We start from the raw sequence: 23,580 nt of genomic DNA, 5'->3' as shown, positions 1-23,580 counted from the left end.
TGTAAATGTCCATGTTGTAGGTCGACCTCCTCTCTGTATGCTGACTTGTTCATTCTTGCTGATGAGACCCAGACCTTGTTCAGTCACTTGTCATTTCAGGACTGGACTTCTGCAGCTCTCTCTGTCAGGTTTATCTATGAACGCAAGATGTCCTCTACAAATGATCCAAAATGCAGCTGCATGACTTGTTTTTATTCAGCCTAAATTCTCACATATTACCCCACTACTGTGATCCCTCCACTGGCTTCCAGTAGCTGCAAGCATCAGATTTTAAACAATGATGTTTACCTACAAAGCCAAAAACGGACCAGCTCCCTTTACCTCAAAGCCCTCATTACTCCTCACACTGCTCCTCGTACCCTCAGTAACAGGTAACAGGTTTACAGCAAGACTCTTTTCTTTCCTGGCACTGAGGTATTGGAATGAACTTCACCTAGAGCGGGCATCACCAAATGGCGGACCGCGGTCCGGATCCGGACCGAGTGACGTGTCTGCCCGGACCCGTTAAAATTCTAATATTATCATATTAAGCATCTCCTTATTATAATCTAATATTATAAGATTATATAAGCTCTTTGATATTAATAAAAAGATAAATCATACGTTCAGATTGTTTCTGTTCCATACTCCAGAGCAGAAGGTGGCAGTAATGCGCCTAATTACACTGGCAGGACAATTAAGATTCAGCCTGCTGGCAGGACAGTTACATGTCCATTTCTCTCAGTAGGAACGGAAGATGGAAAGGGAGTAAGGAGAGGTGGAAAGGAGAGAGGAAGAAGGGAGCTGCTCAAAGCTCTGCACTTTTCTTTTACTCAGTAAATTCTGTCCTGTTCTATTTTACCTGAAATGTCCTTTTGCCTAAGGTTCCTGTGTTATTAATGTAGTTAATGTTTAAAAAAGCGGCAGCTCAAAAGTCTTCTGTTTCATTTTTTTCTTAAAAATTAAAAGCACTTTTATTTTATTCAAAAGATTCTGAATGTTTTACATGAAATCTAGGCCCTAAGTTCAGGCTGCACAAAGCTGTGTTTGTACTTTTTATTTATTTTATTCAGAAGAAATTCAGTGTCTGTTGTCTGTTACTTGACACGTAGTAAAGACAACTACAGGATTGTTTTCCATTCAAGTGCCATACAAGTTCAGACTGAAAACACTTGAAATTTAACAATAAATGATATAGAAATGTATGTGCGTTATTGATTTTATTAACATGAAGGTGCACTATTTTAAGTGATAATATAAGATTCGGACCTTTGCTGGGAGGAAATTTTAGTAACTGGACCTCTTTGAATTTTAATTGAATACCCCTGGTCTAGATGTCCGAACAGCCGAGTCACTGATTATCTTCAAACATGTACAGGTGTAGTGTAGTGATTACACCTGTAGTGATTTGTAGCTCCTAGCATTGTTTATTGAAGGCTGATTGGATTTAGTTCTCAGCAGCAGTGTGGCAGGATGTCACAATTGCCTCCCAAAAAGGTGTCAAACTATCAAATGTATCAAACATAAGTGAGATTCCACTTTAATTTATGAAATTGAATGAAAACCTTATGAATATATTATGTGTAATTACTGTGTATTTTTACTGAACAAAACCAAATGGTCACCGCAAAAATGGGAATAAATGAATAAAAACTTATTAACTCCATTATAATAGCTGCCCAAAAAACATGTGGTGATCAATAATAGGCTTAATGCTAAATAAATAAAAAAAACATTTATCAGTAACAAAGTAAGACATTATTACATTTTACTTAGTGTAAAGATTTTTAGAAGTCATGCACACACCACTTCCACCAGCAGGGGGCAGAGTGAGCCATGAGTGATGTCACGCTACTACAAACATGGTCATCATTATAACACTGATGTACAATTATTAATGTACATCCAAACCATCTGAATGGACAGATTACAAAAAAGAAAATAAGTTTTCAGGCAAAATAAAGCAGTTATTAAAGAAGTTACACAAACTCTCTCAGTTTTGTAAAGAGCTGTGTGTGAAATCACTCATCTGTTCTGTCACTTTTATTTCTAACGTGTCTCTGTTTGTTTGTTTCAGAAAATCGGCCAACACTCCACAAGAGTCTTCCAGACATCATGTCCCTCCTTTATATTTCCATCTTATGGGTCTGTGCCTGTGTGGGTGAGTGACCAGGTTCTACAACACCAACAAGACAGAAGTGTCCTTCTATTGAATCTAATATCACAACAATGTTTTGTCAAATGTTACAAATCCTGTAGATTGTAATGTTTCTCCCACAGACAGTGCAGAGCCTAATGTTACTGTATCAGCTCAAGTGGGTTCCACAGTCATCCTGCCATGTAAACTGACTGAAGAGTTCAAACCAACATCATTTATTAGGTGGCAGTTCAATAAAGACACTGTGTTTGAGAGAAGGAGTGATGTTACATATTCAGGTTCAGTATATGAAGGACGTGTGGATGTTCCTGTGGACGAGCTGCATAAAGGAAACTGTTCCCTGGTGTTGAAGAACGTCAGATTTACTGATGACCACATCTACAATTCCTTTACAATGGTACATGGGTACACTAACGCTGCGGAAATGAAAAAAATTACCAGAGTTAATCTCTCAGTCTATGGTGAGTAAAGTGTTCAGTGTAAAATATTGACTAATTATAGACGTCACAGTGTCTCAGATAACAGAGCTGGAAATAAGGAACAATAACAACATCTATTATAGAGAGGAATCAATACTTTATTTAGAGTTAACAGATGATGTGTTAGAAAAATACACAAATACAGACATAAATAAGACACAGACAATATTTTATTTGTAGAAAGTTTGTCAGAAAGGTTCAGAGGTCATCTGGGTGAGATTAGAGATGTTCATCAGGACTGAGATCCTGCAGCAACAATTAAAAAACTTTTACTTTCATGTGGACAAGAACAAGTGATCAGATATGAAGCTCACAGGACAACAAAAACAATCAGTTTCTATAAAAGAAATAAAAATATAAAGTTCCTAACATCAGATCATTTCCTAAAAGGTTTTTCTGTGTCTCTGAAGCTCTTCAGAAATCAGCTCCAGTGGGTTCCACAGCTGTCCTGCCGTGTGATTGGAGAAATCTGTCCAACAAAACTCCTTACGTTAAGTGGTTTATCGATTCTGAGACTGTGTTTGAGCGAAAGGGTAAAGATTCATATGAGGGTGAAGGATATGAGGGTCGTGTGGACGTTCCTGAGGACGAGCTGCTTAAAGGAAACTGTTCCCTGGTGATGAAGAACATCAGTGTTAGTGATACAGGAATCTACAGCAGCTCCATGTTAATTACAGACACACAGGAATCTGTCTTGGTCCAGAAGGTTAAACTGTCAGTTGTTGGTAAGTGGATTAATCTCAGACGATACTGAGTACGACACATATCAGTACACAAAGTTTAAAATGTCTGGAAAGTTACTGAGTGACTTGAGCAGCATGTTTCCTGTAGATGTCAGTGTTTTTCAGTCCTGGTTGAGAGAGAACTACACAGTTTAATGTTCCCACAGATCATTCTAAAGCTTTTCATGGCTGTGTTAGACTGAGTGAGGAGAAACATCTCTTATTGTTCCTGGATATACTTTAATAAAACACTTCATATTATTATAGCAGCACAACACTGATTATTATTTAAGGATCAGTGATGACATCATCTGCATGTATGGCTGAAAAACACTGAACAATATCCAGTAAATGTAGTCTGATGTTTGATAGATTTTCTTTGAGGACACGTTTTCCTCAGCGCTGTACTGATATCTCTGTGTGGTTTAATGTGTGTTTTAGAGGACATTGGTAATGAGAGAGGATCTTCATTAGAGGATTCAGACTCACACCAGACTGGATGGAACAACTGGATTATTTTACCTGTTGTGATTGTAATCATCATCATCATCTGTGTGTCTGTGTACTGCTGCTGTGTGAAAGGTAAAACTGGTTAAAATTGTAGATTTAATGTCTGAAAGAATCAGAGAGAATTTTTGTGGTAATTGTGTTTAACATGTGCCTAAATTTATTGTCTAATATTATAATTTTTAAATATTTATCTTATGTTTCTGAAAACGGAAAATCATCATCTATCATCAGGTCTCAGATGTGACAGAAACTCCACTGAACAGGTACGAAAACATTCGAATAATTAAAATAAAAAAAGATAAATTAAATTGTAACCACTTTTTTGTTAAACAGAAGAATAAAATTGGGTTTTGGTTGTAGTTCAGGTGGGGAGTTTACAGAAACATGGCAACCCTCTCTGCCTACTTTGTGTTACTGTTATTTTAAAGGTACATTAGACAAGATCAGAAACTTTGGCCAGAAGAAGCATTTTTTTAACTTTATACTTCTGGTCATTCTGTGGTACTTTTATTTAACTTTCTTGAGTCACTTGCTGCTTCATCATCTGAATCTGAATCTCTCTACAGAATGAAAATGTTCATCGTGACACTGAGCTGCATGACATAAGGGCCAGAACAGACCTGGACAGTGTGACGTACACAGCAGTCGCCACACAACCACAGAGTTAATGACCAACACAAGGTGGCACCAATTATTTATTTCTTTTTTATATCTCTTTTCTTTAGATATTAACTTTGCAATTTTTACGTTGTAAAGTTTTTTTTTCACCACCTTCTCCTCTCCTTTCCTCTCTCAGATGGTCTGCTCTGATCTCATCATGGATTTCAGATCATCTTAAACTTCATCCCTGCACCACTGAGCTGATGTTCATCTCTGGAGCTTCATCACCATGTCAGGATCTTCTGATTTACTGCAGAACTCTCAGATCACACATCATGGACCATCAGTTACTCTTCTATCTAACCTGACTTGGTCTTGGTCATGTGATGTTACACTAAATAATGAACTGAGAACAGCAGGAATTTTTACTTTTATATTTTTATTTGTTGTTTTATTTTGATGTGTTTTGTTGTGTTTACATTGCAACAGTGGATACAGTATGTACAATGGCTGATGTCATGTGTAGGAACTTTATAACTGAGGAGGAATCTGGGTTCAGCTTCTCTGTAATATAAATTAATATAATGTACTGCTACTGAAGTTTTATTACAGGGGAGTTTCTTTTACTAAATCTTTACTTTTTTAAAATTTAATAATAAGAAATAATAGTATGCGTGCATGAGTGTGTGTGTGTGTATGTGTGTGAGTGTGTGTACTGCATAGGAGATATGTGCTAGTGGCTAACAGATTTATAAGATGAAGCATTTATTTTTGTCACATCACCATTACAGCAAAGTATATTTCTTCATATACTTTATTTTGTCCCATAACTTTGTTTGGGTTCAGCCAATACCATGGTATTCTCTAAACAAACTACTTATAGAGTGATGCCTCACTGCCACAGACTACTGAATCATTCTATCAGACCAACACCACTTTGGGGTGTTTTACAGGAGCAGGTCAGGAAACCTCCACAAAAATAAATTGGCCACTGTTCTGATGGAGAAATGGCTCAAAGTCCCTCTGGCCACTGTGCAGGACTTGTATCTGTCATTCATTGTTGTGAATTAGACGTTTTTCCTTTTTCCTTTATACTACATTTCCCACAATCCTCTGCAGACTGCATCACTGTTTTTCAGTGCACTTCATTGCCCATAATTCTCAGCTGAGGTTCCTTTCTTTTTTCTTTTGTGCACTCAACCATGTGTGTTTGAATCTTTTACATTAGATGTAGTATGTAAGTTTTCTATTGTATTGTTTACGTGAATCTGATGGGTTGTATACTTGTCATTAGTAGGTTTACAGATATTATGTGTGCATGATTTCCATCTTTATTATTATTTGTGAGCCTGATTTCTTTGTTGTATTATTGTAGTGACCAGAACACCATCTTTATCATCCTGTGTATCCTAAACATTCCACTTATCCTGTGAAACCTGTGTACTGTGCATCCAGTTTTATTGTCAACAAGAATAAATGAGAGCAAAAGGGATGAAGTTGTTCTGTGTTTTAACAAGACACATCACCAAGTTCTACATGTCCACTGAACCTTGGATACGTTTAACATCTGTTATCCAACATTCACAACAGGAGCTGATGCTGTTTTGGCCTGTATGTGTTTGAAATGTGTTTATTTAACAGTGAAAAATGTATTTAAGAAATACTTGATTGGAGTAAAATTATTCATATTGGTTTTTTTTTAATATATTGATTATATGAAGCCCCATTAAATGTAGAATTTATATGTAGCTACATATAACAGTAAACACAATATTTATTATTTTATCAATAAGAAATATTCTTACATTAAAACTTAATTTTACTTCTTCAATGTAAATTGAACAGTAAACTCTAAAATGTGTTTATTCGTAACATGAATGAAACAGATCCTAGATTATGAAAATAAATCTGCAGCACTAATCTGAGTGTATGATGCATCAGGTCGTGTCTACAACATTATAAATCAGTGGGACAATGTTGGTTCACAAAGCTTGCAGTCATGCATGTCAGGTTCTGGAAGAGTAAAAAGGGGTAACTCACCTGCCCCTCTGACCAACACCTGCTATGGGTCAAACTTTTAAGAATTTTTTGCTGGTCCTCCTGCTAGAACAAAGAGTGTTAAGATTATTAGAGTTAAGAGTATTAATTTACCATCATGTATTCTGCACTGCCTTCAGGTAGCTGAAATGTACATCAGAGTAAAAAGACAAGAACACACCAGCTCCCTCTTACCTCAAAGCTCTTATCAGTCCTCACACTGTACCTCGCTCCCTCAAACCTACCAGCATTGCTCCACTGATCCCACCATCTCTCAGGGTAAAAGGTAGGTACACTCCTAGTAGGTGGAGGTAGGTATTCTTCCCTGTTCTGGCATCGAGGTGGTGGAATTAACTTCCCCTAGATGTCTGAACAGTTGAGTTACTGGCTGTTGCCAAATTACAGGTGAAATCCTCCCTTTTATTTAATTAAAATAAAAAGCTCCTAAAAGAGTTTTATGGTGACGGTTTCCTAAGTCTGTGTCCTAGTGAACCAGTGTTGTTGTTTCATTGATAGAGATTTCAAAGCACTTTTGTCTGTTGCTCTGGATAAGGATGTCTTCTGTGCTGTTAATGTAAAAACACTAACATGGCTGTCTCTGAAAGGGAACAAACCAGAACTCATTATCCAAATCAATAGCTGAAAACAGCAGTGTGAGTTTGGCACACTGTCAAAACACTGCTCAGGTCAGCTAGACATAGTGGAATGCAATCAATATATGTATTAGTTACATGATAATAAACTGTAACTCCAGAGACATTTTTGTGCACTTCCTGCTACAGGAGATGAGGAGCTGCAGGTTTAACTACAACGTCTTGCTTGAAATCAGTTATTATAGGTTGAATTTCCTCAATAGCTTCCTATGAAAATGTAGTTTTTTTCACTGCTGATGTGTAGCGTGATATTAGAGTGAGTGGTCTTCATCCAAGAGCCATGTGAGCTGATAAAATATTGAAATGGCTTCTGTAATAATAATAAAATATTCCTACTGTACCTTTATTTTTATATAAAATTTCTTCACTCATGAGGACTTTAACTAGACAAAAGTCAATCTTATCACCATTAGCTAGCAAGCTGTAAGCTACTCCAGGGAAAGTCTGTGATATACATGCATCTGCTTTGACCTTACACTAGACTAGACTGCTGTCCTTGTTCATATTTATCTATGCAACTAATGTTTCGTCTTAAAATAAAATTGTAAATGAATGTTAAGTATTTAATGCACATCAGTTTAACATGTATGGCATTTGACAGACTCCCTTATCCCGAGTGACTTACATTTTATTTATTTTTTTACAACTGATCAATTGAGGGTTAAGGGCCTTGCTCAGGGGCCCAGCAGTGGTGGATTGGTGGTCCTGGGATTTGAACTGACAACCTATATCGTAACTAAAATGGTGAGAGAGAGCCTGAGAGCTTCCTGGGATATAATGAAAGAGCAAGCCTGAGTGACTTGTGAGAGTGGTGAGGAGATAGCATCCAATCATCCCAGTTCACCAAACACTCTATGCCCAAGAACCCTCCAGATCTGAGACACGCTATTCATAAAAAGCTAAAGTAAACAAATGTGTTTTTAGCCTGGATTTGAACATTGAGACTGTGTTTGAGTCCCAAACACTAATTGGAAGTCTGTTCCATAATTGTGGGGCTCTGTAAGAAAAAGTTCTGCCCCCTGCTACAGACTGTAGTACTTAATGGTACAAACACATACTGTATCCTGCAGCTTGTAATCAATCAGTAGGAGTGTGACGAATCATAAAAAACCTAAAGACCTCTCAGGTACTGTGGTGTGAGACCATTAAGAGCTTTATAGGTTAGTAATAGTACTTTAGAATCAATATGAAACTTTACTGGAAGCCAATGCAGTGAGGATAAGATAGAGGTGATGTGTTCATATCTTCTGGTTCTAGTTAGAACTCAAGCTGCTGTGTTCTGGACTAACTGGAGCTTGTTTGTGCTCCTACTGGAACATCCAGACAGTAAAGCATTACAATAATCCAACCTAGAGGTAACAAATGCATGAAATAGTGTTTCTGACTTGATGAATTTAGTTATTTAATGAAAACTGGTTTGGTGTAAACACACACAATGTTTAATTATTATTAAAATAATGAAATCTTTATTACAGAGACTTTATTGAGATGCAGCTACAGCTCATACAGATATCTGTACAAACGTTATTAAACCTCAGAGCTGCCTGAGAGACACTGACTGGTTTCTGGTACAGTTACAGATCAGCTCTGTGTTTAAATAAATCTTTTGTGTAAGCTTCTGAAACATCTGTAAAGCTCTCTCACTCTCTCCGTCTCCCTCTCTCCCTCCCTCCATCTCTGTCCATCTCCCTCTCTATCTCTACCTCCCTCCATCTCTCTCTCCTTCCCTCTCTATTTCTCCCTCCCTCTCTCTCTCCCTCTTTAGCTCTCACTGCTTATAATATAATAGATAGCTTTGCATTAGCCACCACACATTAATCACATTTAAAAGATGTGATTTAAAAAGATTTAAAAGAACAAAACATTACTCGATATTACTCTGAATTTAGGTCTTTAACAGATTAAAACACAAAATATCTCAATAAACTGAACTTTAGTGTGATAACAACAAAGATTTTACAATTTTATGAAGAGAAAAGCAACAAGGATGATTTCAATATTCTTCAACTGTGAGGAGAACATTTCAGTTTGATGGCCAGAATAAGCTGTGATGCTGATGTAACCCACTCGAATAACTGAGAATAAGTGTTTGTGAATGTTTATTTTTCTTTTTCTATCTAATGTATAGCATGTTTAGTCATGTAAAATACATGTGTATATATGTGTGTATTTTTTTATGGGTGTGAAATGGATTATTAGACAAGTTTATTTGTGTTGTTGACGTCACTTGAGCGCCAGCAGTGGTGAAAGATGTGCGCTGCTTGTTTTTGGTGGCTGTTAAACTTAATCCTAAATCTGTCTAAATAAAAACCTGAACTGTTTCATTGAATTAGGTTTGCAGCATGTGTTCTGTGAGCTGGGACTGTTTCATCGCAGTGTGATTGTTATGGATTCGGGTCGAAAAGGACGCGATACTGTGGAATCCATACTGATGGACTGCGCCCTTTCAGGACTGTAACTACAGTTTGTTTCTTCAATGTTAGGATTACCTCAATTGGGAACTTCGGTACTTCTACATTTGGTTATGGAATGTTTGAGAAATATATGTGTAAATATATATCTTATTTTTTTGTTGTTGTTACTGTGATTGTTGAAGAACATCTGCTATTGTTCGGTGGGTAAATTGTGCTCAATTTAAAAAATGTGAACAGAAAAAAAGTTGAAGAAACTTGCAATACAGTTTAAAAGTAAAAATAAAGAGTTTTAATACATTATTCACTCAGGGTAATTTCTGTGTTGGTGCCTTTATTTAAGCAGTTATACTAAATAAGATTAGATTTCATATGTGCAGACACACCCGGGACTCCAGACATTAAGATAAATTGTTATTTTAAGTGTTTGGTGATCTCAGACCTAGTAGATATTTTCCTCCTTTTCTTTAATGTGACTACAACCTATGGGTTACACTGAAACACCACAAGATCACTCAGCCTTCATTCACTGACCCAAAGACTCTCCTTATTTTTACTGCTTTACTGTAAAGTTCATCTGTAACTTTGGAACTGAACCTGAATTATGATAAGATGTGATAAAAGTGATAAAAGTACTCTGATAATATGATTTAGAGTGTTTTAACTTGGGCAGAGGCACAGACCAAACAGACCAAAAGAAAAACAGATTTCAGTTTTTATTTCCTGATGTTTACGTGTAGATGTAAACGTGACAAACTGAAGATTCAGGAGACCAGGAATGTTCTGTAGGAATAAAAACAGTCGCCATTTTGTACTGATGTGTACGTGCAAAGTAATCACAGCTAAGATAAGAGAAAAGTGTCAAATCAAGAATGAGGATAAAAACAGAATGACCTAAAAAACAGACACATTATGAGTGAGTGAATGATCAGGATTAAGCAAAAACCTCTGTGCTAATCAGGCATCTACATCTCTACACATAAGGGCAGGACATATTTAAGGAGAAGACATATGAATATCATATTAAATGTAGGCTTTAGGCCTGACAGGAGTCAATGTAATACTAGTTTCTGTCAGAGACACGGGGATAAAACAGACCCAAATGCAGGATAGCGTAAAAATATACATTTTTTAATACCTAAATCATGAAACAAAGACACAGACACAACATCAGACGACAACCAAAGACAAGTATTCTGCACTGCCATAGGCAACACAGCACGTTTAAATACTATAAAAAAAATTAACACAGGGGGAACAGGTGTGCAGAGACAGGGAGGAGTAAACAAGGGTGGGGCAGACACGTGACATGAAACAAAAACAAATGCACGTAGCCAAAGTCCGGGCTGAGTCCTGACAGTACCCCCCCCCCTCAAGGTGCGGCTCCCAATGCGCCAATCTGTCTTAATGACGATCCCGACAAGGTCCAGGAGGGGGGAGCAAGGCACACGGTGAGGCAGGTGAGGGGAGCAAGGAACACGGCGAGGCAGGTGGGGGAGCAAGGCACACGGCAAGGCAGGTGGGGGGAGCAAGCCAGAGTGGAGCGAGTGACGTTCACAGCCGAGCAGAACTGCCGAGCGATGTCTATAGCCGAGCAGAAGGGCCGAGCGAAGTCCACAGCAGAGCAGAAGGGCCGAGCACAACCCACTGACATGAGCCCAGAAAACCAGAAAGGGGGTGAGGGTGGGAAAAGTCCTCCACCACGGGGCACAAAAAAAATCATGCGGAGAGGAAGAAGGGTGGCATCCTACATGGAAAACCGTAAGTGAAGCGATACCCCCCACCAGACAGGTGCAGGACGATGTCGCGGAACAACAAGAAAAACAAAACTCAGGCTTGTGACATGCACCGCAACCAAGAAGTGAGGCGGCGCCTCCCACAGAATAAAAAGGCGGACCAATGTCACACACAACAAAAATCCAAGGCAAAAAAAACGGTCTGGGAAAAAAAAACATACTCCCATAGAAAGCTGGTCCAGGCTGATGCTATCCTGCTGGTTCTTGGTGTTGTGGAATCATTCTGTCAGTGACGCGGGTATAAAACAGACCCAAATGCAGGATAGTGTAAAAATAATAAGGTTTTTCTATTTCTCCATCTCATTTTTTTTTACTAAAGTTGATTGGCAGTGGCCAAGTACATGGGTGGTGCTTATAGTATATTATGGTAGGAATGGTTAGCCGGAAGGAACAAATTCCTACCGTACCGTCCTTGTTCTCTCATTTTGCAGTTGCTAAATGTAATTGTTCTATGTATAGTAATGTGTTAAGCCAGACTGAGTGGCAGTCTTTACAATTTTCCCTCCTCGCTCTCATAAGCTGCACCTGGGTGTGTAAGTATACATGCAAATTATTATTATTATTATTATTATTATTATTATTATTATTATTATTATTATTATTATTATTATTATGTGGCCAAAGTCCGGGCTGAATCCTGACAACAATGCAGTAAATGATTTATTGTACATAAACTCTGGACAGGGTGGGCACAGTGGCTTAATGGTTAGCACGTTTGCCTCACACCTCCCGGGTTGGGGGTTCGATTCCCACCTCCGCATTGTGTGTGTGAAGTTTGCATGTTCTCCCCGTGCCTCGTGTGTGATTGTGTGAGTGAACGAGAGTGTGTGTGCCCTGTGATGGGTTGGCACTCCGTCCAGGGTGTATCCTGCCTTGATGCCCGATGACGCCTGAGATAGGCACAGGTTCCCCGTGACCCGAGAAGTTCGCATAAGCGGTACTGAATGAATGAATGAATGAATGAATGAATGAATGAATGAATGAATGAATGAATGAATGAATGAAGTTCTGGACATGGTTTAATTATAGACATTGTACAGATAATGTGTTAGAGTGAAAACACAAAAACCCTATAGAACCTGAGGGACAAATAGAATCTGAAATGTAAATATACTGTTCATCCAGCTTCAAAGAACGTGATGCTGCATGGGTTAAAGCAAAGAAAACAAATAACCATCTGGACTGGGTACATTACAGGAAACTAAGAAATAATTGTACAAAACTGTATAAATTATAAAAGGGAAAGAAAATGTATTTAATAATAATTACTTAATAATTAATAATTATTTCATTGCTGCAGGTTCAGCCCCTGACCCCAGTCATTTAACATACGGTATAAGAAAAGGAAATGTTGAAGCTGAAACATACTGCTCCACTCAGCTTTTTAATTTAATCCTGTTTTACTACCACAAGTGCATAAAGCCTATTTCAAGGTTATCAGTTATGGCAAAAGTTTTTGTGTCTCTTGGAAATGATCAGATTAAACAGTTTTTAACAGAAAATAATATTTTACATGAGTTTTATTCAGGTTTTAGGTCAGCCCATAGTACTGTAACAGCGGCAACATGCCTCACAAATGATATTATTACTTCTTTGGATAATAAAAATCACTGTGCTGCTTAATTTGTTGATCTCTCTTAAGCTTTTGATTCTGTAGATCATTCTATTAAACAGCTGCTTAGGTTTTAGTAAAATGTGTATAAATTGGTTTAAAAATTATTTATCTGAAAAAACGAAGTGTGTCTCGGTCTAAAATTTCACTTCAAAAAAACTAGAAATTAAGAAAGGTGTTCCTCAGAGATCAATTTTAGCACCAACTTTATTTTCAATCTATATAAATGATTTAGGTCATGAGATAACTATAAGCAGCTAAACTGAATTAATATGCTGATGATACAATTATTTATACAGCTGTACATTCCATGAAAAAAGCCATAGAGCTATTACAAGACTCCTTCCAGGTTTGGTTTTAAATTGGTTTTAAATATTAAGAGAACTAAATATATGCTGTTTACTCGCTCTCATAACAAACTTGTGATTAACTATAGAAGGGGACGGTGTAGAAAGAGTAAATAGCTATAAATACCTGGGCATAAGGCTTGATGAAAGGTTGGGTTTTAATATTCATATTGAAAATCTTTCAAAAAAAGCTCAGACCCAAATTGGGGTTTCTTTTTTTCGTTTTAAAGAAATGTCTTCCTTTTGTAGCAAAAAAGAGAATTATTCAAAGTTGTTTACTTTCTGTGCTGGACTACTGTGATGTAATTTATATGCAAGATAATTTATCTTCACTTAAATAAAATTAGATTGTATAAACCATGCTGTTATACGATTTGTGACTAATAATCCTACACGTACCCATCATTGTACTTTGTTTGATTTGGTTGGCTGGTCCTCCTTGTATCAGAGGTTTTACTGGTGAGAGATACACATTGTTCCAGACCTGCAGTGGAAATTTACTCCTATTTGCAGTCTGTGGATGTAATACAACACTGTTAACGTCGCTGGACAAAAGAACCACATTTAGATGTAAACTGTGGTTTAAATCTTAATATTCAAGGAAATAATTATCTTCTATCTGTAAGGTAAAGCTGAGTTTTGAATTCTTCTCTTTATTTATATAAATCTGTGGTCTGTTCTGTCAGTAGTTTAATGTTCTAGACTCTGCTCTGTGTGATAAACACAATCACTGATCCTTTATTCACACTGATGGACCTTTTCTAGAAGAGCAGATCCTTTATTTCAGAGACATGATTACTTATTCAGAGAGAGGATTAATGTTAAGGTGATAAACATCTACCTAATAGTTTGCATCAGGATACTAGTATAACAATTATTATACTGTATGTGTTAGTTGTTTCAAAGACCACACAACAATGGGTTAGCATTCATAAAAGGTTCTTAGAAAAACGAAAAAAAATCTATTTATTTTGTTTATTCCTCACAAATATTACCATAAATTACAAATAGTATCATCTTGATTTCAGTTCCTATAAAATATGGAGAATGACCTACTTTACAGTCATGCATTTATTTCATTTTTTGATAAACATCGTGTTTCCTGCTAAAAACTGTGTACCAACATTTTCCGATGTCGATCCTGGTTTGGTTTATAAACCTCGAGGGGTGCATTAGACAAGTTCACAGATGGCAGCTAAGTGCATAAAATTTTTAAAGCTTTAAATTTACAATCAACGGATTTTTTGAAGTGAGCAGCTCGCTCAACCAAAGTGTCATCATCACCTGGACTTCCTGCTATGTGATATTAGCCTCCATTAACATCATCATGCCATTGTGCCTTGGATTTTTCTGACTTGTGAGTAGCCTACAGTCTCTGCTGTGTAGCTAAGTTGTCTTTGTTTCCACCAAAAGTCACCACAACAGAACAGACAGTGAGTTTGTGTTCCTCTTATGGAAAGACATTGGGAATCATTACCATGGATACTATCTTTTTGTTATTGTCTCGCTTCATGTGCATTAATGTGTATGTGGTGAAGTGTGTTTGTGTGTGTGTGTGTGTGTGTGTGTGTGTGTGTGTGTGTGTGTGTGTGTGTGTGTGTGTGTGTGTGTGTGTGTGTGTCTGCGTGGGTGTGAAATGTGTGTGGCTTTGTCCACGATGCTGTTAGCTTTTCAGATGCAGTGTGTGGTGTAAATGTCCATGTTGTAGGTCGACCTCCTCTCTGTATGCTGACTTGTTCATTCTTGCTGATGAGACCCAGACCTTGTTCAGTCACTTGTCATTTCAGGACTGGACTTCTGCAGATCTCTCTGTCAGGTTTATCTATGAATGCAATTTGTCCTCTACAAATGATCCAAAATGCAGCTGCATGACTTGTTTTTATTCAGCCTAAATTCTCACATATTACCTCACTACTGTGATCCCTCCACTGGCTTCCAGTAGCTGCAAGCATCAGATTTAAAACACTGATGTTTACCTACATAGCCAAAAATGGACCAGCTCGCTCTTACCTCAAAGCCCTCATCACTCCTCACACTGCACCTCGTGCCCTCAGAGCTACCAGCCCTCGACTGGTCCCACCATTTCTCAGGGTAAGAGGGAGGTTTACAGCAAGACTCTTTTCTTTCCTGGCACTGAGGTGGTGGAATGAACTTCACCTAGAGGTCCAAATAGCCGACTCACTGATTATCTTCAAACATGTACAGGTGTAATGTAGTGATAGAGCATGATTTTTAGCTCCTAGCATTGTTTAGTGAAGGCTGATTGGATTTAGTTCTCAGCAGCAGTGTGGCAGGATGTCACAATTGCCTCCCAAAAAAGTGTCAAACTATCAAATTTATCAAACATAAGTGAGATTCCACTTTAATTTATGAAATTGAATGAAAACCTTATGAATATATTATGTGTAATTACTGTGTATTTTTACTGAACAAGCCTTAAACAAAACCAAATGGTCACCGTAAAAATAGGAATAAATGAATAAAAACTTATTAACTCCATTATAATGGCTGCCAAAAAGTATGTGGTGATCAGTAATAGGCTTAATGCTAAATAAAAAAAACATTTATCAGTAACAAAGTAAGACATTATTACATTTTACTTTTTTTTAGATTTTTAGAACTCATGTACACACAGGGTGGCTTGGTGGTTAGCACGTCCGCCTCACACCTCCAGGGTTGGGGGTTCGATTCCCGCCTCCGCATTGTGTGTGTGGAGTTTGCATCTTCTCCCCGTGCCTCGGGGGTTTCCTCCGTGTACTCCAGTTTCCTCCCCCAGTCCAAAGACATGCATGGTAGGTTGATTGGCATCTCTGGAAAATTGTCCGTAGTGTGTGAGTGTGTGAGTGAATGAGAGTGTGTGTGTGTGTGCCCTGTGATGGGTTGGCACTCCGTCCAGGGTGTATCCTGCCTCGATGCCCGATGACGCCTGAGATAGGCACAGGCTCCCCGTGACCCGAGAAGTTCGGATAAGTGGTAGAAAATGAATGAATGAATGAATGTCCACACACAACTTCCACCAGCAGGGGGCAGAGTGAGCCATGAGTGATGTTACGCTACTACAAACATGGTCATCATTATAACACTGATGTACAATTATTAATGTACATCCAAACCATCTGAATGGACAGATTACAGATTATGGTTTGAAAATAAGTTTTCAGGCAAAATAAAGCAGTTATTAAAGAAGTTACACAAACTCTCTCAGTTTTGTTAAGAGCTGTGTGTGAAATCACTCATCTGTTCTGTCACTTTTATTTATAACGTGTCTCTGTTTGTTTGTTTCAGAAAATCTGCCAACACTCCACAAGAGTCTTCCAGACATCATGTCCCTCCTTTATATTTCCATCTTATGGGTCTGTGCCTGTGTGGGTGAGTGACCAGGTTCTACAACACCAACAAGACAGAAGTGTCCTTCTATTGAATCAAACATCACAACAATGTTTTGTCAAATGTTACAAATCCTGTAGATTGTAATGTTTCTCCCACAGACAGTGCAGAATCTCTGGTTACTGTATCAGCTGCAGAGGGTTCCACAGTCATCCTGCCGTGTAAACTGACTGAAGAGTTCAAACTAACATCATTTATTAAGTGGCAGATCAATAATGACACTGTGTTTGAGAGAAACATTGATGGTACATATTCAGGACCAGGATATGAAGGACGTGTGGATGTTCCTGTGGATGAGCTGCGTAAAGGAAACTGTTCCCTGGTGATGAAGAACGTCAGATTTACTGATGACCAAATCTACAATTCCTTTACAATAGTACATGTGGACACTAACACTGAGGAAATGAAAGAAATTACTAGAGTTGATTTCTCAGTCTATGGTGAGTAAACTGTTCAGTGTAAAATATTGACTAATTATAGAAGTCACAGTGTCTCAGATAACAGAGCTGGAAATAAGGAACAATAACAACATCTATTATAGAGAGGAATCAATACTTTATTTAGAGTTAACAGATGATGTGTTAGAAAAATACACAAATACAGACATAAATAAGCCACAGACAATATTTTATTTGTAGGAAGTTTGTCAGAAAGGTTCAGAGGTCATCTGGGTGAGATTAGAGATGTTCATCAGGACTGAGATCCTGCAGCAACAATTAAAAAACATTTACTTTCATGTGGACAAGAACAAGTGATCAGATATGAATATAAAGTTCCTAACATCAGGTCATTTCCTAAAAGGTTTTTCTGTGTCTCTGAAGCTCTTCAGATATCAGCTCCAGTGGGTTCCACAGTCATCCTGCCATGTAAACTGACTGAGGAGTTCAAACTAACATCAGTTATTAAGTGGCAGATCAATAATGAGATGGTGTTTAAGAGAAACAGTGATTGTACATGTACAGGTAAAGAGTATGAGTGTCGTGTGTACGTACCTGAGGACGAGCTGCGTAAAGGAAACTGTTCTTTGGTGTTGAAGGACATCAGATTTACTGATGGCCAAACCTTTACAGTGGAACATGCGGACACTAACACTGGGGAAGCAAAAGAAATTACCAGAGTTAATCTCTCAGTCTATGGTGAGTAAAGTGTTCAGTGTAAAATATTGACTAATTATAGAAGTCACAGTGTCTCAGATAACAGAGCTGGAAATAAGGAACAATAACAACATCTATTATAGAGAGGAATCAATACTTTATTTAGAGTTAACAGATGGTGTGTTAGAAAAATACACAAATACAGACATAAATAAGACACAGACAATATTTTATTTGTAGGAAGTTTGTCAGAAAGGTTCAGAGGTCATCTGGGTGAGATTAGAGATGTTCATCAGGACTGAGATCCTGCAGCAACAATTAAAAAACTTTTACTTTCATGTGGACAAGAACAAGTGATCAAATATGAAGCTCAAAGGACAACAAAAACATTTAGTTTCTATAAAAGAAATAAAAATATAAAGTTCCTAACATCAGGTCATTTCCTAAAAGGTTTTTCTGTGTCTCTGAAGCTCTTCAGATATCAGCTCCAGTGGGTTCCACAGTTGTCCTGCCGTGTGATTGGAGTCATCTGTCCATCAAAACTATTGACGTTGGTTGGTTTATCGATTCTGAGACTGTGTTTGAGCGAAAGGGTAAAGATTCATATCAGGGTGAAGGATATGAGGGTCGTGTGGACGTTCCTGAGGACGAGCTGCTTAAAGGAAACTGTTCCCTGGTGATGAAGAACATCAGTGTTAGTGATACAGGAATCTACAGCAGCTCCATGTTAATTACAGACACACAGGAACCTGTCTTGGTCCAGAAGGTTAAACTGTCAGTTGTTGGTAAGTGGATTAATCTCAGACGATACTGAGTACGACACATATCAGTACACAAAGTTTAAAATGTCTGGAAAGTTACTGAGTGACTTGAGCAGCATGTTTCCTGTAGATGTCAGTGTTTTTCAGTCCTGGCTGAGAGAGAACTACACAGTTTAATGTTCCCACAGATCATTCTAAAGCTTTTCATGGCTGTGTTAGACTGAGTGAGGAGAACACACACCTCCTGTCCTGTATTTCACTACTGTTTCAGCACACACTCATCTATTATAGAGAGGAATCAATACTTTATTTAGAGTTAACAGATGATGTGTTAGAAAAATACACAAATACAGACATAAATAAGACACAGACAATAATTTATTTGTAGGAAGTTTGTCAGAAAGGTTCAGAGGTCATCTGGGTGAGATTAGAGATGTTCATCAGGACTGAGATCCTGCAGCAACAATTAAAAAACATTTACTTTCATGTGGACAAGAACAAGTGATCAGATATGAATATAAAGTTCCTAACATCAGGTCATTTCCTAAAAGGTTTTTCTGTGTCTCTGACGCTCTTCAGATATCAGCTCCAGTGGGTTCCACAGTCATCCTGCCATGTAAACTGACTGAGGAGTTCAAACTAACATCAGTTATTAAGTGGCAGATCAATAATGACATGGTGTTTAAGAGAAACAGTGATTGTACATATACAGGTAAAGAATATGAGTGTCGTGTGTACGTACCTGAGGACGAGCTGCGTAAAGGAAACTGTTCTTTGGTGTTGAAGGACATCAGATTTACTGATGGCCAAACCTTTACAGTGGAACATGCGGACACTAACACTGGGGAAGCAAAAGAAATTACCAGAGTTAATCTCTCAGTCTATGGTGAGTAAAGTGTTCAGTGTAAAATATTGACTAATTATAGAAGTCACAGTGTCTCAGATAACAGAGCTGGAAATAAGGAACAATAACAACATCTATTATAGAGAGGAATCGATACTTTATTTAGAGTTAACAGATGATGTGTTAGAAAAATTCACAAATACAGACATAAATAAGACACAGACAATATTTTATTTGTAGTAAGTTTGTCAGAAAGGTTCAGAGGTCATCTGGGTGAGATTAGAGATGTTCATCAGGACTGAGATCCTGCAGCAACAATTAAAAAACTTTTACTTTCATGTGTACAAGAACAAGTGATCAGATATGAAGCTCACAGGACAACAAAAACATTTAGTTTCTATAAAAGAAATAAAAATATAAAGTTCCTAACATAAGATCATTTCCTAAAAGGGTTTTTCTGTGTCTCTGAAGCTCTTCAGATATCAGCTCCAGTGGGTTCCACAGTTGTCCTGCCGTGTGATTGGAGTCAAATGTGCATCAAAACTCCTTACGTTGAGTGGTTTATCGATTCTGAGACTGTGTTTGAGCGAAAGGGTAAAGATTCACATCAGGGTGAAGGATATGAGGGTCGTGTGGACGTTCCTGAGGACGAGCTGCTTAAAGGAAACTGTTCCCTGGTGATGAAGAACATCAGAGTTAGTGATACAGGAATCTACAGAGGCTCCATGTTAATTACAGACACACCACAGAAATCTGTCTTGGTCCAGAAGGTTAAACTGTCAGTTGTTGGTAAGTGGATTAATCTCAGACGATACTGAGTACGACACATATCAGTACACAAAGTTTAAAATGTCTGGAAAGTTACTGAGTGAGTTGAGCCGCATGTTTCCTGTAGATGTCAGTGTTTTTCAGTCCTGGTTGAGAGAGAACTACACAGTTTAATGATCCCACAGATCATTCTAAAGCTTTTCATGGCTGTGTTAGACTGAGTGAGGAGAACACACACCTCCTGTCCTGTATTTCACTACTGTTTCAGCACACACTCAGTCACTTCCTCTCAATAATCAACACTCAATCCTCATCTAAGAGCCTTGTGATCTGATAAAGTACTGAAATGGTTCTTAACCAATAACTCTGATCTGACATTGATAAAATATCTTCACTTTCCATTTCCAGTTGATTAAAACATTATAAATGTAGAATAAATGAAAGTGATCCAGTGTTTGTGATCCTTTCACTCTGAACAGGGTTTCATGGAAAAAGCAGTACATTAGGATGGAAAAAGGAACCTGGTTAGATTTTAATGACATGACAAGGGGGTGTGTCTAAAGTACAGGGCTTTTCTTAATCTGGTGTGAGCTCCAGTTCAAAACATCTCTTATTGTTCCTGGATAAACTTTAATAAAACACTTCATATTATTATAGCAGCACAACACTGATTATTATTTAAGGATCAGTGATGACATCATCTGCATGTATGGCTGAAAAACACTGAACAATATCAGTAAATGTAGTCTGATGTTTGATAGATTTTCTTTGAGGACACGTTTTCCTCAGCGCTGTACTGATATCTCTGTGTGGTTTAATGTGTGTTTTAGAGGACAGTGTTAATGAGAGAGGATCTTCATCAAAGTGTTCAGACTCACACCAGACTGGAGGGAACAACTGGATTATTTAATATGTTGTGATTGTAATCATCATCATCATCATCATCTGTGTGCCTGTGTACTACAGCAGGGTGAAAAGTAAAACTGGTTAAAATTGTAGGTTTAATGTCTGAAAGAATCAGAGAGATTTTTTTGTGGTAATTGTGTCTAACACGTGTCTAAATGTATTGTCTAATATTATAATTGAAATATTTATCTTATGTTTCTGAAAACGAAAAATCATCACTTATCATCAGGTCTCAGTCACACCACCAACAGGTATGAAAACATTCAAATAAAATAAATATAATACAATTTTAACCACTTTTTTCTTGTTATAAAAAAAAAAAAAAACACCATTGGATTTTGGGTGTAGTTCAGGTGAGGAGTTTACAGAAACTTGGCAACCCTCCCTGCCTACTTTGGGTCACTGTCATTTTAAATGTGCATTTTTTTAACTTTATACTTCTGGTCATTGTGTGGTACTTTTATTTAAATTTCTTGAGGCACTTGCTGCTTCATCATCTAAATCTGAATCTCTATACAGGAAGAAAACGTTCATCATGACACTGAGCTGTACAACCTAAGGGCCAGAAAATCCTCTAAGAAAAACACAGAATTAGTTGTGGACAGTGTGACGTACAGAGCAGTCGACACACAAATACAGGGTAAATGACAACACAAGGTGACACTGGGCTCCAATGTAAAGTACAGCTTGTATAACAGTATAAATTTGCTGTCCCCTCAAAATAACTCAGCACACAACCATTGTTGTGAGAATGGTGGGTAGAATGGATAACTTCCTGCTTATTAGATTTTTCCTGTCTGCTTCTCTATGTCTTCTACAGTATATTGGTTCTGTTTTTAGTGAAGGTGAGAGTAATGTCTAAAGGTGTTGTTTTATTGGGAGATTATTCTTTGATATATATCCAGAGTTTTTAAGTGAAGGTCTCTAAAGGTGTTCTTTAATTGGGAGTCTATTCTTTGGTATATTTCTGTGTATTTGTTTTGTGACAGTGTGTAGAATTGTTGCCTGATTGGGGGTCTATTCTTTTTTCTTTTAATAAATGTGTAATGGTTTACTGAAGTTGTGTAACATTGTTGTTTTATTTCACCTGATTCTAACCTCACTGTCTTCGAGCACGTTGCAGATTCCTTACATTTACCCAGATACACTCCTTAATTTTACTCCTTCAGTGTAAATTAAACAGTAAAATCCAGAAAATGTGTTCATCTGTAACCATGAAACAGGTGCTGGATTATGAAAGCGTAGTGTCTGAGGCATCAGGGTGTGTCTATAACATTATGAATCATTGGTGCGAAGCCGAGGCACAAACCCAGCAGTCATGCGTGTCAGAGTCTGTTAAAAGTAACTCAGGGTAATTCACCTGCCCCTCTCTGCCCCACACCTGCTATAAAGGGTTTATAATATTTTAAAGGTTTTAAATACCTGGATACTTACAATGTTCACAGGAAAAGAGCTGAACATTACTAAACAGTACAGCATGATTAATAGTAAGCATTATAAGGTTTAATGTTTTCCACAGATCATTATAAAACCCATATTTTTCTCAGGTCTGTCCTTCGATACTGTTTTCAGCTCACATTCATGCACTTCCACTTTTGACTGTTGATGTGTTTATTATGAGTGATGTTCATTCAGTCTACATCTAAGAGCCATGAGAACTGATAAAGTGTTAAGTCTTCACCCTATAACTGAGAAATATTTGATATTCTCTTTGCCTGATTAGAAGAGCCAACCAGGAAAGCCTTGCTCACTGACTGACTCGGGTCTCACTAGCCAAATTTAAATTCTGAGCAAGTGCTGCCAACACACTAGTGCCACCATTAGGATAATTTTGGGGTCTAAATTTAGATTCAGACATCCCTGGATTCTACAGACAAGTTCATGACAAATCAATTTCTGCCATTTTCGACTTTGATACTCCTTCTACAAATGTTGTCGAATCATCACCAAATGTGGCAAGTCTTCTTCAAGTGAAGCCTCATAAAGGAAATTTATCAAAGGAATTTGAATACTCCAAACACTTTGCCCATTATGGGCCAACTCTCCTGACAGTGAATACATCACACAGGGAGGGAGGCTGTAAAATACTTAAACATGAACTGAATTTGAACTATTTAAAGTGCAAAATTTGTAGACATAGCAAAGGAATTTGTATATTCAAAAAACGCTTTTCTATAGTGCTGCCAAGTGAAAAAATAGTGAGTGAGCCTGATCTCAGCAACGACTTTGCACACTGATACCAAACTTCTTAGACGTGTTCAGTATCATGAACTGAGGCTAAGCAGTAAATTTGTTGACAGCACCACCTAGAGGACAACAGTTTTACTTACAAGCTCAAATGCGTACATCTTATTGCAACTGTACAGAAACAGAAACCCAGCAATACATATATGTATAAAAAATGGTACTTGAAAATGGTCTTTAGGACCTGGTCATGAACGTGTCCAAGATATTTCTTGACTGATCCTCCAATAATAGAACTCTAATAACTTTCACTTTTTTCCTATCATTTAAAG

General features: G+C 37.7%; 1 protein-coding gene across 2 annotated transcripts in view; it reads left to right on the top strand.

Moving 5' to 3' along the window:
- Positions 1–22,073, top strand: part of LOC113651470 — a 50,053-nt gene extending 27,980 nt beyond the window's left edge. The window contains exons 2-7 of one of the 2 annotated variants that reach the window (XM_047819940.1): positions 2,057–2,140; positions 2,260–2,598; positions 3,027–3,341; positions 17,513–17,827; positions 18,256–18,570; positions 20,989–22,073. In XM_047819940.1, the coding sequence (XP_047675896.1) occupies positions 2,095–2,140; positions 2,260–2,598; positions 3,027–3,341; positions 17,513–17,827; positions 18,256–18,570; positions 20,989–21,068 (1,410 nt within the window). In that variant the 5' untranslated portion in view covers positions 2,057–2,094 and the 3' untranslated portion in view covers positions 21,069–22,073. The remainder of the gene's footprint in view (positions 1–2,056; positions 2,141–2,259; positions 2,599–3,026; positions 3,342–17,512; positions 17,828–18,255; positions 18,571–20,988) is intronic. The other variant, XM_047819939.1, reaches the window with a different exon arrangement.
- Positions 22,074–23,580: the final 1,507 nt, after the last annotated feature.

This window comes from Tachysurus fulvidraco, chromosome 10, assembly GCF_022655615.1.
Source record: "Tachysurus fulvidraco isolate hzauxx_2018 chromosome 10, HZAU_PFXX_2.0, whole genome shotgun sequence".
Taxonomy (NCBI): domain Eukaryota; kingdom Metazoa; phylum Chordata; class Actinopteri; order Siluriformes; family Bagridae; genus Tachysurus; species Tachysurus fulvidraco.
Note: the sequence above shows the minus strand (reverse complement) of the source record. Positions and strands in the feature narration are given on the sequence as shown.